The sequence below is a fragment of the Haplochromis burtoni genome, unplaced genomic scaffold, assembly GCF_018398535.1.
Source record: "Haplochromis burtoni strain Fernald_Lab_line unplaced genomic scaffold, NCSU_Asbu1 Contig_34, whole genome shotgun sequence".
Lineage (NCBI taxonomy): Eukaryota > Metazoa > Chordata > Actinopteri > Cichliformes > Cichlidae > Haplochromis > Haplochromis burtoni.
In genome coordinates, this window is record NW_024582395.1 from 27,499 (window position 1) to 41,237 (window position 13,739).

The 13,739-nt window shown below is 42.9% G+C and overlaps 2 protein-coding genes across 4 annotated transcripts in view; both read right to left on the reverse strand.

Annotated features, from left to right (window-relative positions):
* hspb1 (heat shock protein, alpha-crystallin-related, 1) overlaps positions 1-1,644 on the reverse strand; it is a 6,681-nt gene extending 5,037 nt beyond the window's left edge. The window contains exon 1 of the mRNA XM_005918956.3: positions 1,098-1,644. Coding sequence (XP_005919018.1) covers positions 1,098-1,488 — 391 coding nt within the window. The 5' untranslated portion in view covers positions 1,489-1,644. The remainder of the gene's footprint in view (positions 1-1,097) is intronic.
* Positions 1,645-3,461: 1,817 nt separating this feature from the next.
* Positions 3,462-13,739, reverse strand: part of srrm3 (serine/arginine repetitive matrix 3) — a 171,943-nt gene continuing 161,665 nt past the window's right edge. For 2 of the 3 annotated variants that reach the window (XM_005918958.3, XM_005918957.3), the window contains exons 12-15: positions 11,942-12,237; positions 11,585-11,818; positions 11,379-11,504; positions 3,462-6,290 (exon numbers count right to left, since the gene is read on the reverse strand). In XM_005918958.3, the coding sequence (XP_005919020.1) occupies positions 6,023-6,290; positions 11,379-11,504; positions 11,585-11,818; positions 11,942-12,237 (924 nt within the window). In that variant the 3' untranslated portion in view covers positions 3,462-6,022. The remainder of the gene's footprint in view (positions 6,291-11,378; positions 11,505-11,584; positions 11,819-11,941; positions 12,238-13,739) is intronic. The other variant, XM_005918959.3, reaches the window with a different exon arrangement.

Genomic DNA, 13,739 nt, shown 5'->3' on the forward strand with positions numbered 1-13,739 from the left:
TTAACTCTAAAACTAATGCAGTTCAGTGCTACTGAACCACACCTCACCAGACTTAATCAGCCTCTTGTATCTCAGATGCCCTGCTATGAAGTTGCTGCCCTTCATTCTGCCTCTGAATACAGTAATATGTTTGTTGTGACAACGAACCGATAAAGGTTGCGGTCCAGAGAGAGCTGTCCGCTTTTCAACTGGACCAAATTGATTGTGTAACACACACTTTTTCAACAGCTAAACGAAGGGTCATTAGTTTTGACCGACAGCTGCGGAGAGGTCGCACTTTGGTGTGTTTACAAAACTCTTCATTACACTGTTGTGTTTAAAATATCATCCTGGGTCACTGGTGATACATGGGGTGGAACATGGGGTGGCAAATTCCACTTGGATTGAATTTCGTGCTTTGGACCTCATCAGAAACACCAAGATAAACAGTCTCTGAGCTGGGAGATGTTGGGTACAGTCGGGGACTGAACACTGGACCTGGACAAGATCCAGCAGTCCTTTTAAAGTAGTGGACATACTGGCTAAGCTGCAGCTAAATCCCCAGCTCTGAGAATGGGATCCTTTGTGAAATAGCAGGCAGTGAGGCTGAGATTCACTCAGAGAAAAGAGAGCCCAGGGCTTCAGAGAACTAAGCTGCTATCTGATCAGTTCCACACTTTCTTCAGGTCTGCTTTGATCCTTCCCGTCCTGGATGGACAGTGAGGCTGTTTTAACATTGTTTTCATGCCTGAGCGTCTTTAAAAGTCAACTCCCACATTTTGAACTGTGTCTTGTTTTGCGTCCAGTGGGCTTAGAGTCAAAACCCCCTGACCCTCCCAAGTCCCTGAACACATTGCTCTATTGTCTCAATATGTTATGTAACTATGTAACCACCTCATGCTTTGTTCAGTTCTATCAGTTTTTGTTTTACAGAAGAAAAAGAGGCACTTAAGAAAACTAAAGTGAGACAGTGTGCATATCAACCAGTACAGCTGTCTAAAGTGTGTCACTCAAGGAACATCTGACAGGAAAATGACACCTTAGGTTTCAGGACATAAAACACTATGACCTTTCAATCATTCAATAAGGAGAGCGACAGAAATCAAATAAGTGCTCACCCGAGATTTCCACCACGCCATCTTTTGTCTTCACCATCAAGTCCTCAGGTGAGAAGTGGTTTACATCCAGCGATACCTTCCAGCTGTCTTGGGTCTGCTTGATCTCGGAAATGCCGCTGCTCAGCTGGCGGGACAGGGCCCGAGCCTGAGCCTGCTGAGCCATCATGTGGGTTGGATACATCAAGGGAGCATGCGGTGTCATTAGTTCTGGAGCCAGGATGGATGGCCTCAGGTACCCTGGCCAGTGGGTGCTGGGGAATGCAGCGATGTCCTCGGGCAGGGCGGGCATACCGAAGGTCTGGTCAAAGATACGGCTGCTCTGGTGCCAGTCACGAAATGGGTCCCAGCTCGGAGTGCGGAGCAAGGTGAAAGGAATACGTCTCTCAGCCATGATGATCTGGGAATTTCTTCTAAGCTTCAGAGGAGTGTTGCTGTGTGCAGATCAAGAGCCCCTTGGCCTCTCTGGAAGTGTTTTCTTAATGTGCTGTCTGCCTCTCAGCTGAGAGCTTTTATACACAATGACACCACCCCTTATCAACAGAACCCTCCCTTCAGACTCAAGCCCCATACCTCATGCCTCCAGAATGTTTTACGAAAGCACTAGAATATCTATTTATAGCGGAAGTAGCACTGGAATGGAATCCAACAGGAAGACCCTCCCATGTAACAGTTGCCCTAGGCACTGAGTGCTGTGTGTAAACCCCCTTCTCCTCTCCCTGTGCATCTCAAAGAGCCAGAAGAATCTGGGAGGCTTCTGTCCGTCTACTTACAAGCTAACATGCTATTCTTAACAACGCTATGGTGCGCTATGAACCCATTCAGCCCTGAATGAAATACACAGTAGAATATCAGTTTGGTACATGAAGGCAAATGACTTGACTGGATTAAAACTGGAGGAAAATCCACCATATTCACACCTGCCTATTCATACTTCTTTGTCACAAAGGGGGAATTAACAAGCTGTAATGTCTCAAGTCTTCTGTTAACCTGACAGTGTTTACTGGATGTTAGTGCCACGTGATACTGCAATTTTGGTATCAATCCAAAACCAAGTAAATACACGGCCAGTATTACTAATACTAGTACACATATTTTTAAACTATGAAGGCAGTTTATCTAGGGGGGAGTAGTATGTCATGATTTATGACATTAATCGCCAGTTTCCAAATTCTGAATACATTTTAATGACCACTAAATCATCATGACTTTTACTTTCCACATGAAGTAGTTGAAAGAATCCCCCCCCCCCCCCCCCCCACACACACACCTTTTCTTGTAATTTGTATTTTGGGCTTTTTGGAGACCTGGAACGTAAATGTCTCTTAAGCACTTTGGGTCAACTTTTGTTTTAAATGTGCTACATGTGACAGTGAAAAAAATGACTTAAGAGGGCTACACACTGAAGAGGATAGAAACAAAATATTGATCCTATTATCAATCTTATATCAATACCAGCCATGGTATTAATACTTGGATAGATCTGCCCACCTGTACTGTACGTAAGGCACTTGGGTTTACTTCAAAAATTACTTCTGTGTACGACATGCTGTGCTAAACGTACTAAGCAGAAGAAAACTTTGAGATGTAACAATATTCGAAATATCTCATTCACAATTTTGGGAAAACACATTTGGAAAGGTGTAACATTTGTTCCGTTATTTGAGGTTATGGATGTTATTTGACTGGAGGCATAACTCACAGACACACGAGGGATCGCCAGACTTTTTAAGAAGACTTTTGATAGTCCTGACTGCCCTCTCGGCCTCCCTGTTGCTCTGAGGGAAGTGGGGACTGGATGTCTCATGGCTAAAACCCCATTCTTGTGCAAATCTTTTGAAGGAATCAGACGAAAACTGAGGTCCATTATCAGAGCGAACCCGCTCTGGTATGCCATGACGTGCAAAGATTGATTTACAGTGCTCGATCACTGCCTCTGATGTTGTAGATGTCAGTTTGGCAACTTCGAAGAATCTGGAAAAGTAATCCACAATGACCAGGTACTGTTTATTCTCTATCTGGAACAGATCAGTTCCAACCATGGCCCACGGTCTTTGTGGGAACTCGGTAGGTAGCATGGTTTCTTTGTGGTTAGTCCGCTCACGGCAGCAAGTGTCACAGGTCCCAATCACTTTTATCAGCTCACTGCTCAGGCCTGCTCACTGCTCAGAGAGAGCTCTCTAAACAACAGCGGGTGACTTGAAACTGACTCATGACGTCACGTCTCTTTTCACGCAGCTCCTCTATGGCCTTTAGCCTGGCACCGATGCCGAAACCTTGAAAAATGAGTGTCCTTTATTATTCCCCCCCCCCCCCCCCCACACACACACACACACAACAACCCAGCAGAAACGTTCCTACCTCTTAACATTTACCTGATACTAGAACATTAAAATCAGCTAATTTAGCTGAGTTGGTCCTACGGGTCGTGGTCTGGTCCATGCTGCTCATTGTCACAGTTTACTGGCAGTCTTGATGGAAGTGTGCCACTGTTAATTTAATAACTATCGACCAGTGGACTTTGCTGCTGTGACACTTAAATTGTCTGCTGTGAAAGGTGTCCTATTGAGCTGTACACTTCTGACACAAAGTGAGCAGGTGTCACAGGGACATGCCTCTATCTCTCACAGTGTTACACAGACAGAGAAGAAGAAAAAAACTAACATAAACTGACAGTTCAGCTACAACAGTGATTAGTAACTGAGAAATCTCGAGGAAGTGTTCAGACGGAAATGGAGGTTATGTTAATTTATTTGATATTTATGGCAAAGTAAGTATTTCTGGAAAATATAGCTCAGGTCTCAGTGTAAGAAATCTAATCCCTCAAAGTTACAGCACAGGATGTGAGATCTGCCTCTAAAATAAGCCATATCTTCCTCTCAGCCCCAGTTAGAGAACATTCTAGCCTACTTAATAGAGAGAGGCTTCATGTTTTTGGTCAAGGTTCTCATCAGTGCCATCTGTAGGAAGATACATACACAGCACCAACAAGTTATCGCTGACTGCACCTGAAGGCAGAGAGAAGAACTCAAAAACTGGATCATTTCCCCATTTGTTTCTGTTTATTGTCAGGTATAATAACTTGTACAATACAAAGAATGATTTGTAGAATCAAAGGGGCGATGTTATACTTGGAATAAATGGTCAGGCTGCAGAGCATCACAGCTGGGATAAGTGTGGTTACACTGGAAATGCATGTCATGAGACCGGGTGAATGGTAAGGAAGACTTAGGCTGATCCCTGATTGTATCACCTGTTTGTTAACCACCCTCATGGAGGTGCAGACACAGCCTGCTGCCGTGCCTGCCAAGCCATCACTCATTATCTTTTGTAGCCAGCAACTGGGGAGACCTCTGCTAGAATTGTATGGCCAATTATACAAGGGACTGAAATATGGAGTGACTGGAAATGTACAGTAGAGCAGAGTAATTGATTCTTCAGGCTGCTTCAGGCCGAGTCATCTTCCTCCCTTGGCACAGACAGAGCCACAGCAGCCCCGCGTTACCATGAGTCATTATATCGGCTGGGGACGCGATAATGGCAGTCGTGGGAGTAACTGTGGGTGAATGCTCAGTTCAACCGACTCAAAAATCAGAGCTCCTTAAACACATAGCAGTGAATCTGTGCCCTGCTTGTTGATCTGATAACAAGAAACCGATTCTGTATCATAACTTGGAGCTTTACAGTACTTTTCTCACATCTGCAGCAAACCCATCTCCAAACCATGATCCAACTGCTTCACAGCAAAATGATAAATATATTAAACAATAAATAACCTAATAAATAAATGAATAAATACAGCGAGTTTCATAAATAGCTGAGATCAACTCACAAATGTGCATGGAGACTTTTTGCAGTACGGTACCATACAGCAGCTCATGTAAATCATTACCTCGTTGATCTTTGCAAAGGAGGTTCAAACTCACACACACATACACACACTCACACAGTCTCGCACAGGATTAGCATAACAAACGTAATTACTTAAACAGGGAGGAGAGTAAAAGTATGTAACACATACAGCCCCCCCCCCCTCCCCGTTTCATTCACCTCTGTTTGCAAAGGTCAGGGGGAAGGGGCAGGGCAGATTCACCCTGCTGGCACATCTCATTTCCATCAGGTCCCTTGAGTCTCTCCTGATGCATCATGCTGAACATACCTATTCAAACTATATGGAATATACAGTGCATAGTTTACAAAGCCAAACTTAAGAGAGTTTACATCTGTACAGACAAATCTATGCAATACAGTTTTCTCCTAAAAAAACAAAAAAAAAGTTATTTTTATTTCTTTTCCTGATTCATCCTCTGACTTCTCTTTTGTTCTCTTTTTGTTGATCTGTGTGAACCGGAAGTCTTTGGGGCTGATGAGAGAAAACAAAGTGATTCTCTGAAATGTACAGTAAGCTGTGTGATTTCGATGTGTCTGCCTTCTTTTCGTCTTCTACTCAGCCCCTCTTTTCAGGATATATTTGATATATATCTATATATATATATACTTATAACTGTTGTTAACTGTTATTGAATGTATTTTTGGTAGCTGTGTGGAAGATGAGAAGGAAAGTGCTAACATACATTTGTTCTTTGGGCTCAGCCAATTCATTTTAGACATGTAAAAAAGAAAAAACCTTTCCTTGAATGTGTGAGAAGACATGAACAGTGACTGCCAATATCATGGTATTGTGCTATATCAAAATACATTTTCCTCTCTTTGATCCAGGCTCTGCGTTAGAGATAGAATGGTCCATGGTGAAGGAGTTTGGATCCCGGTCTGTACAGCTGTGCGGCTTCTGCTGAGGACTTGCTAAGGATACGTAATGAATCTACCGGAGTGCAGCAGGTTTAACAGCACTTCTCCTTCTTTTGTTCCTGTTTTTTTTTTTTTTTTCCTTTTTTCTCCTTTTTTCATTCTCATTCTGCTGGTTGCCATCAGAACCCCGGGCTGTCATAGCTGCTGCGGCTGTAATAACTGTGGTGGCTGCGGGAGCGGCTCCTGCTGCGACTCCAGCTCCGGCTTTGGCTGCGACTCCAGCTCTGGCTCCGGCTCCAGCTCTGGCTCCGGCTCCTGCTGTGGCTCCTGCTGTGACTTCTGCTGCGGCTGTAGCTGCTGTAGCTGCGGCTGGATCGTGACGGGCTGCTGTCGTAGCTGGAAGATGAAGGACTGGGCCGGTAATATGGGATCGGCCGCTTCCGAGCACTGGAGGAGGGAGAAAAATAAGGGTTTGAACAGTTAGTCCTATGTCCTAGTCCTATTTCCTATGGCTAGAGTGTTAAATCTGATGTTAAAGCATGATTAAGGCAATCAGTGTTAGGTCTCAGAGTGGTGACGTGTAATTAGTAGAGATGGACCGATCCGATATTACGTATCGGTATCGGTCCGATACTGACCTAAATTACTGGATCGGATATCGGAGAAAAATAAAAAATGTAATCCGATCCATTAAATATCACGAAAGCACCTCACAAAACTTGCAACACGCCGTAACTCACCTCAGAACGTTAGCACGTCGGAGCAGTATGCATCACGTGATAGAGCGGCTGTGGCATGCGGGACCTGTCGGTGGTCTGGATAGCATGTGGAGCTTCGCTAGCAACCCGGCATTTCATCTCCGACAAAGTTATCCCCGAGAGAAGTAAAGCAAGTGTGTAAGTCCATCTCTGAATGTTTGTAAAGCATTCCTGCGTTAAGCTTAACGAGCGACTGCCTCTCGCTCTCCGGCTGCTACTTCAATCATGAAACTGCTTAAGATCAGCTGATCGGCTTTTCTGTCGCGAGTCCGTGTCTCTTGTTTGCTTTTGGCCCACTTTGCACCAGAAAGAGGAAACCAGCGGCTGAACAACAGCAGCACGTTTAAGCTTGATCAGCTGTTGTTAGAATTTATTTAATATTACTTTCTACACCAGGATCTTTTTCTACGTAGCTGACGCTGGTAACTGTGCAGGGGCGGATCTAGCAAAGTTTAGCCAGGGGGGCCGATAGGGCATTAACTGGGAAAAGGGGGCACAAAGACATACTTTTCTTTCTTATTCTCATTTAAAATGTCTAGCTTTTAATAAATAATTATCTGACACCCAAAGTTTTAATTTGATGTAAAATGAATAGAAGTCAATTACTGTATATAGTACTATTAAGTCTAATATACCCTAGTAAGCTATAGTACTTTTTCCTTTGGGAAGGTACCATCTGTGCAGTCTGCAATTTTGTTGAAGAAAGATGTTGAATCTATTTAATATTTCTTGAAAAATAATTGATTTCTGTGCATTTTTTTTCACACTGCATCAAATTAAGGTTGATTACATCGATTAAGCATCATGAGGTGGAGCGTGAGGGGTGGTTCCCTATTTTTTATTTATTTATTTTTGTTGTTGCTGGGAGTTGGAACCCTATTAGTTAGGTTGCTTAATATTTATGCTAAGTACTCTTTAAAATACCAGAATAGGGAGGATGGTGTAGGTTTAAGTTTATTAGATTGATCAGTATTGCTGAACTATGAAATATTTTTTTTTGCATACAGGTATAACAGAATAGCTTTAGTGTAGTTGTTGTTTTAAACTTGAGTATGAACTTATACAAAATGCAGCAAGATATTTAAAAAACAGTTTTGTTGATTAAAAAACACTATATCGGATTCATATCGGTATCGGCAGATATCCAAATTTATGATATCGGTATCGGTATCGGACATAAAAAAGTGGTATCGTGCCATCTCTAGTAATTAGTACAGGATCTGAAAGAGAGCAGCTATGTGGGTTAAAAAGAAGCTCTTCAGCCACACACACACACACACACACACACACACACACACACACACACACACACACACACACACACAGCAGAAAAATGCAAGTGTTTAGTTGAAGTTCAAGCTTAGATTGCCTTGTTAATAGCCACCCTGGAAGTACTTCCTGTAAAGTAATTAGCCGTTAGTTCCTTAAAGAACCTCATCTTCTTAGTGGAGGGCAACACCCAGAAAATAAAAATCAAGAGTCAGTGGTGCAGGGAGAGATAAACGCTATCAAGGTATCCCTGCTGCTATGAGGTGCATTTCACAAGCAGCGCTGTAGATAACTCAACCCCAGCTTTTGTCTTCTACATTGGCTGTGGGAATCAACAGTATGAGCAATAAGGTGTGTGGGGGAAAGAGGGGGGGTTTCCACTCTAATAAACCTTGATAGCGCTTTAATCTTTGCATCCTTTGTGTTACAACATTAGTGCAGAAACACAGCAGGGTGCAGCTCTAGAGTTGGAGTGAGTTTCAGGAAAGAGATGAAGAAGCGGAGAAAGGACAGAGGAGGAAGCCTGGTTTACTCATGGGAGCTCTGATGATTTGCTGCTCAGCCAAACTTCAGAAGTCACGGTATTGGGGTCCTGCTGCACGGCAACTGTTACCGGGGTAACTAGCCGGCAGCAGTCGGGTTCAGCAGCAGCCCGTTGTCCTGGTGTCGGGACCTTTAAGGACTGAAGTGAAAGATAACAAAGTACACACATTTCACCCATGGCTATTTACACTCGAACGAGAAGGTTGCAGAGGTAACACAGGGAGAGGCTGAAACACATTTCATCTGCAGGTGGGATTTTCTTCTTCTTCCGTTTGTCTGAATAATTAACTCCACCTAAAAGCATTTCTATTGGTAACAATGAAACGATCATATGAGAATAAATTATGAAATCTAAGAAGTAAGCAGGAAACAAATATGTGGTTTTAAAGAGACTCATCAAAATGGAATAGAACAACTGGAACAACTAACTTAACCAATGAAATCTTTTGCTCAGTTCAGTTAATTTTCATTTTACATCCTCATTCTTACATCTTATTTTATATCTCGTATTGAAGCACTTTAGTCACAAATCACTCAATATTAAAAAAAATAAGGGCAATAACTGAAACCATTTATCAATTTAAGTGACTAGCTCTACACTTTCAGGTCCTCAGATCTCATATTTACATACTTTCTGAGATGTACACTTTTATCCGTGTAATGGTATCCGTGTACCTGGGCTTCAAATAATGTGTACAGCACACAGAGTTAACTTATGGGCGACCGTGGCTCAGGGGGTTGGGAATCGCATCTGTAACTGGAAGGTCGCCGGTTTGATCCCTGGGCTCTCTGTCCTGGTCGTTGTGTCCTTGGGCAAGACACTTTACCCTACTTGCCTACTGGTGTTGGCCAGAGGGGCCGATGACGCGATATGGCAGCCTCGCTTCTGTCAGTCGGCCCCAGGGCAGCTGTGGCTACAACTGTAGCTTAGCTCCACCAGTGTGTGAATGTGAGAGTGAATGAATAGTGGTATTGTAAAGCGCTTTGGGTGCCTTGAAAAGCGCTATATAAATCCAATCCATTATTATTATGTGTAGATGATTTGCACTAAGCAAAGACGTGGATTTAAGAGAGAAATTGAATAAAGGACTTTTCTTGGATCATATTTACACTGCTCACAAAAGGAAGACTTGATCATCACAGTATAACAGACAGTCAAACTTCAGCTGTCAACATGTCCAATTAGAAAGTATAAACCATGGTGAATCAATTTCACCTGCTTTGGTGTAAATAAAAGCAGCAATAAGTAGACTGGAAGGGCAACAACAAGGCAATCCCCCCCCCCCCAAAAGGGGATAATTTTCCTATACACCAATGCTCTTTCCTTATCCCCCCCGACAGTTTTTTTCTATATTTATGCTTTTTGCTACTGTCCTTGTCACTACTGGTAGCATGAGACAGTACCTGCACCTCATTGAGGTAGCATAACTTTTCAACTCCTCCAGGAAGGCATGATCATATGTGCAGCATCTCACAGTACAGTCTCAAGAGTGTGAAGGACATACAGGCCATTACACGAGGAAAGCTGGACAAGCCTGTAGAGCCAGCAGCATGACCAATACAAAATGACCTTCAGTGGTCTATTTATGTGCATGTTTCTGACAAAACTGTCAGAAACAGACTCTATGAGGGCGGCAAGAGGTCCTGATGTCCTTTAGTGGGACCTGTGCTCACTGTCCACCATCATGCAGCTCAACTAGACTTCACCTGTAAACAGCAGAACTGGCAGGTCCTCCCACTGCTGCCCTGTTCTCGTCACAGATAAGAGCTGGTTCACACTGAATACATGTGGAAACATGAAACAGTCTGGAGTCTGTGGCAGATGTTATACATTTACAGTGCACCCTGACTGCTTTTAGGTACGAGGATCAAATCCTCAGATGGTGTCAGACTTTATGCTGTTCTTGGAACTTGACTTTACACAAGTTCATTGATTCAGGTGTAGGAGACACTATCCATGTCTCAGTGGGACTGTGGGCAGACATTGCCAACTGGTCATTGCAGGTTTTCATTTGTTTTCATGAACTAGACATTAACATTACTAGGCTTGATACATAAAGACTCAAACTGATATTTGGATGTTGGCAAGTCAAACCAAGGTGGAATTTACTATAAAGCAAAACAGGCAATTTCACTTGCATTTCTGCTTTTGTGTACTCACAGTTTTAGTTGTAAGTCTACACAGAGCTGTATGTATCTGGTCCCAGGTACCACCAAAAGGCACATTTTTTGCAGTTTCAGTTCAATCTTTCTACTTAAATGACTCAGAAACACCATATGATTTGTAGTTTTTGTTGGTAGCATGTTTGCTTTTAATTCATACAGTATTTCAATTCTCTAGTGCTATAGTTAGGCAATAATAAAAACTTGTTTAGTGAGGGACATTGCAGTAAATGAAAGTACAAAACTATTACACATGGTATGTCATCTCTAAAGGAAATGAAACATGATGGCAGAGTAAAAACCCAAACATAAAGGACAGTGATCACTTTATGTCCCTCATGATGCCCATAGAAAGTCTGAAATACATGTTTAAAAGCAGGAGGTAACATTTTCTGTCTACCAGAGCTCCACCCTTATAATGACTGCATCCATTTATGCCTGTGGTTTTTCATTTTTATTCCACATAAAGGATTTAATGGCTCTTAATGGGTTTCTTAAAAATTACCAGTCGTGAGTTGAAACAGAAGCAAAATCCCTTCTCTTTATTTCTTTTGCCTGCCTTTGTTGTAATTTGAAGCTATGAAAGAATGACTTTTACCCCAGCATGAGTACCAACCTGCCAAATCATGGGACATGCTTTAAGTGTAACGCATTAAAGTGTCTCATATTTAAGAGCCACTCAGGCCTGTGAGAAAGAACAAGATACATGGCTGTGTTATTCTGGGGCTCGGTCCTTGCAGGGAAGAGCAGAAACACACACACACAATGTGGAGGAGAAGTGTATTTAATCATGTGGTGTTACCTGGTGATCCTGCGAGCCTCCATGAAGCTGGGTGAATCTCTTCTTCTTTTGCGGATAGGTGAGTAGCTGCGTGAACGGCGGCGAGCTCGGCTGTCGGTGTCAGAGCGGTTGGCACTCTCCCTGTCCCTGTGTGACACACAAATCAGTCACACCATCGACCAATGGGAGCATATTATAAATCTACTATACATCAGACAGCGGCTCACCTGGAGGCGTTTTGCCTATTGTGCGGGGACTTGGCCTTGCTGGGTCCTCTGTCTTTGGAAGCAGAAGGCGAGGATGAACGCCCGCTGCTCCAGGAGCTGCTGCGCTGTCGGAGGTTTGCCTTGCTCCCGACTTTGTTGGCTGACGTGTGCCCTGGAGACGCTGATGTGCTCCGGTGGCGTGCCTGACCCCGACTGGATTGGTGGTGTCTCTTGGAAGAGTGGCCACCTTTTCCCCTGGGGGAATGGGAAGTATAATCCAGCAGATGTCAAACAGTTCTCTCTCATTTGCAAAGCCAAAGCGGTGAGGTCCAGCAGTGATAAGAGCCTGAAAGTGCACAACTGCAATGGAAGGCTTACTTTCTGTGGTGACGAGAGCTCCTCCCTCTGTAAGTATGGTTGTGCTGGGAGTGGGTCGAATCACTGCTGTGAGCAGGGGAGTGGGAGCTCTTATTCTGACCTCTCTGGCCTCCTCTCCTCCCTGACGCCTTGCTCAGAGAGCTCCCTATAGCTGTGCCCCTGCCATCGACACTCCCAGTATCTTCTGCAACACACATCTTTCCCATCTGGTTCCTGATAGGGGCGCTGTGGATCTTGTGCTCTCTCAACAGAGATGACTGGACGCTTGCAGAGCTGGCAGTCAGCATGTGGAACTTCTGTAGAGAAATGATCACCAACAAAAGGGAAAAAAAAGAAAAGAAAAAAGAAAAAAAGGGATAAAAATAGCATCAGAGAGTTTTCAAGTTGGTAATTGAGAGCTATGGTGTACTTGCCAAAAGAAGGTAAACATCTAAAAGAAAAAGATCTAGGTTTTCTCCATATGGCTTATAGATAGTCCTCTATGGTGCAGCGCATGCAATACTTGGCATGCAAAACCATAATGAGTTGAAGAAATAATAATCGCAAAAACAAACAAAAATCTAGGAAAAGGGGGAAGAGAGGGTAGAAAAAAGAAACAAAACAAAACTGTGAACCAAATAATTTTAAGAGCAGAGGCAGAAATTAGAGAGATACAGATTTTGTAGAGTAGAAACAGAGGACTTCTTCAGTTTTTTCAGTAATGGTTAAAAAAAGAAACGAAACAGAAAGAGAAGACAACTTGACGGAACATCACAGAAATGGAAGGAACAAAATAAAGATCACAATTATTGTATCAATCGAATCAGAAAACAAATCTTCTGCTACTCAATTTTCTCTTTCTGGATTTTTTTTCCTGAAGACAATTGCTGAGATGTGAACAGCGACCCATTTTCTTTGTTTTTTTTAATGGTTACTCCCTTTAACTCCCTTCTGGTTAACATCCACTTACCAATAAAGTGGTATTCCCTCCTTTAGTAGGTAAGGTATGAAGAAAAGGGAAAAGTGGGGCAACATAAGTGCATCATTAGATTCACAAAATGCAAGAGAAAAAGACACAAAACCCTTCCCTGCCAGTGACTCATGAGACAATGCATGGAAATCAATAGAAAAGAACTGAAAAGCAAAGAGGAAAACCACAATGTGCAGGGAGTCCCTCACACAGAGAGTTAAATCCTCTGGGTCCAGTCACCTTCCTAAACATCACAGAGCAACGGGTCGGTGAGAGTTAAAGATACTTCCTTTACCTTTTTGCTCTTAGTGTGCTTTATATAATGAGACAGCCTGAAATGTTTGCTAGTTAACTATCTCAGTGTTCGTGCTTGTGGACTCTTTAATGTCTTTCATACAGGACACTTACAGTTCTCACACTAGCAGAATTTTGCTATTACATGTAGTTCCAGGGAGTTGTTGCTACATTAGAGAGTGCTGTATTAATAGGCTTAAAAAACTAGACATTTTACCCAAATCAGTGATTTTTTTAGAGTCAGGAATGACCTTGAAGCTAACAAAAATTGGCAAAGCTTTAAAGGGTATAAAGCAGACAATATCATACACTTTTGTAAATCCCACAAAAAGACCAAAACAATTTTTGGTTGGGTTTTTCTGCTCATAGTTGCTTTGCATCTGCAAGCCACTTTGCAACCCATCTATATCCCAGGTTCCTCCTTTTTATGCTGTTTTTAAATCAGCGTTTAAATCAGCTGTTTGTCAGTAATGGCTGTTCTGTCCCAGGGTTTCCCACCTCTTGCTTTCCTTGTAAAGCTTGAAGGGTGGGGTGGGTGTGTGTGTGGGGGGGGGG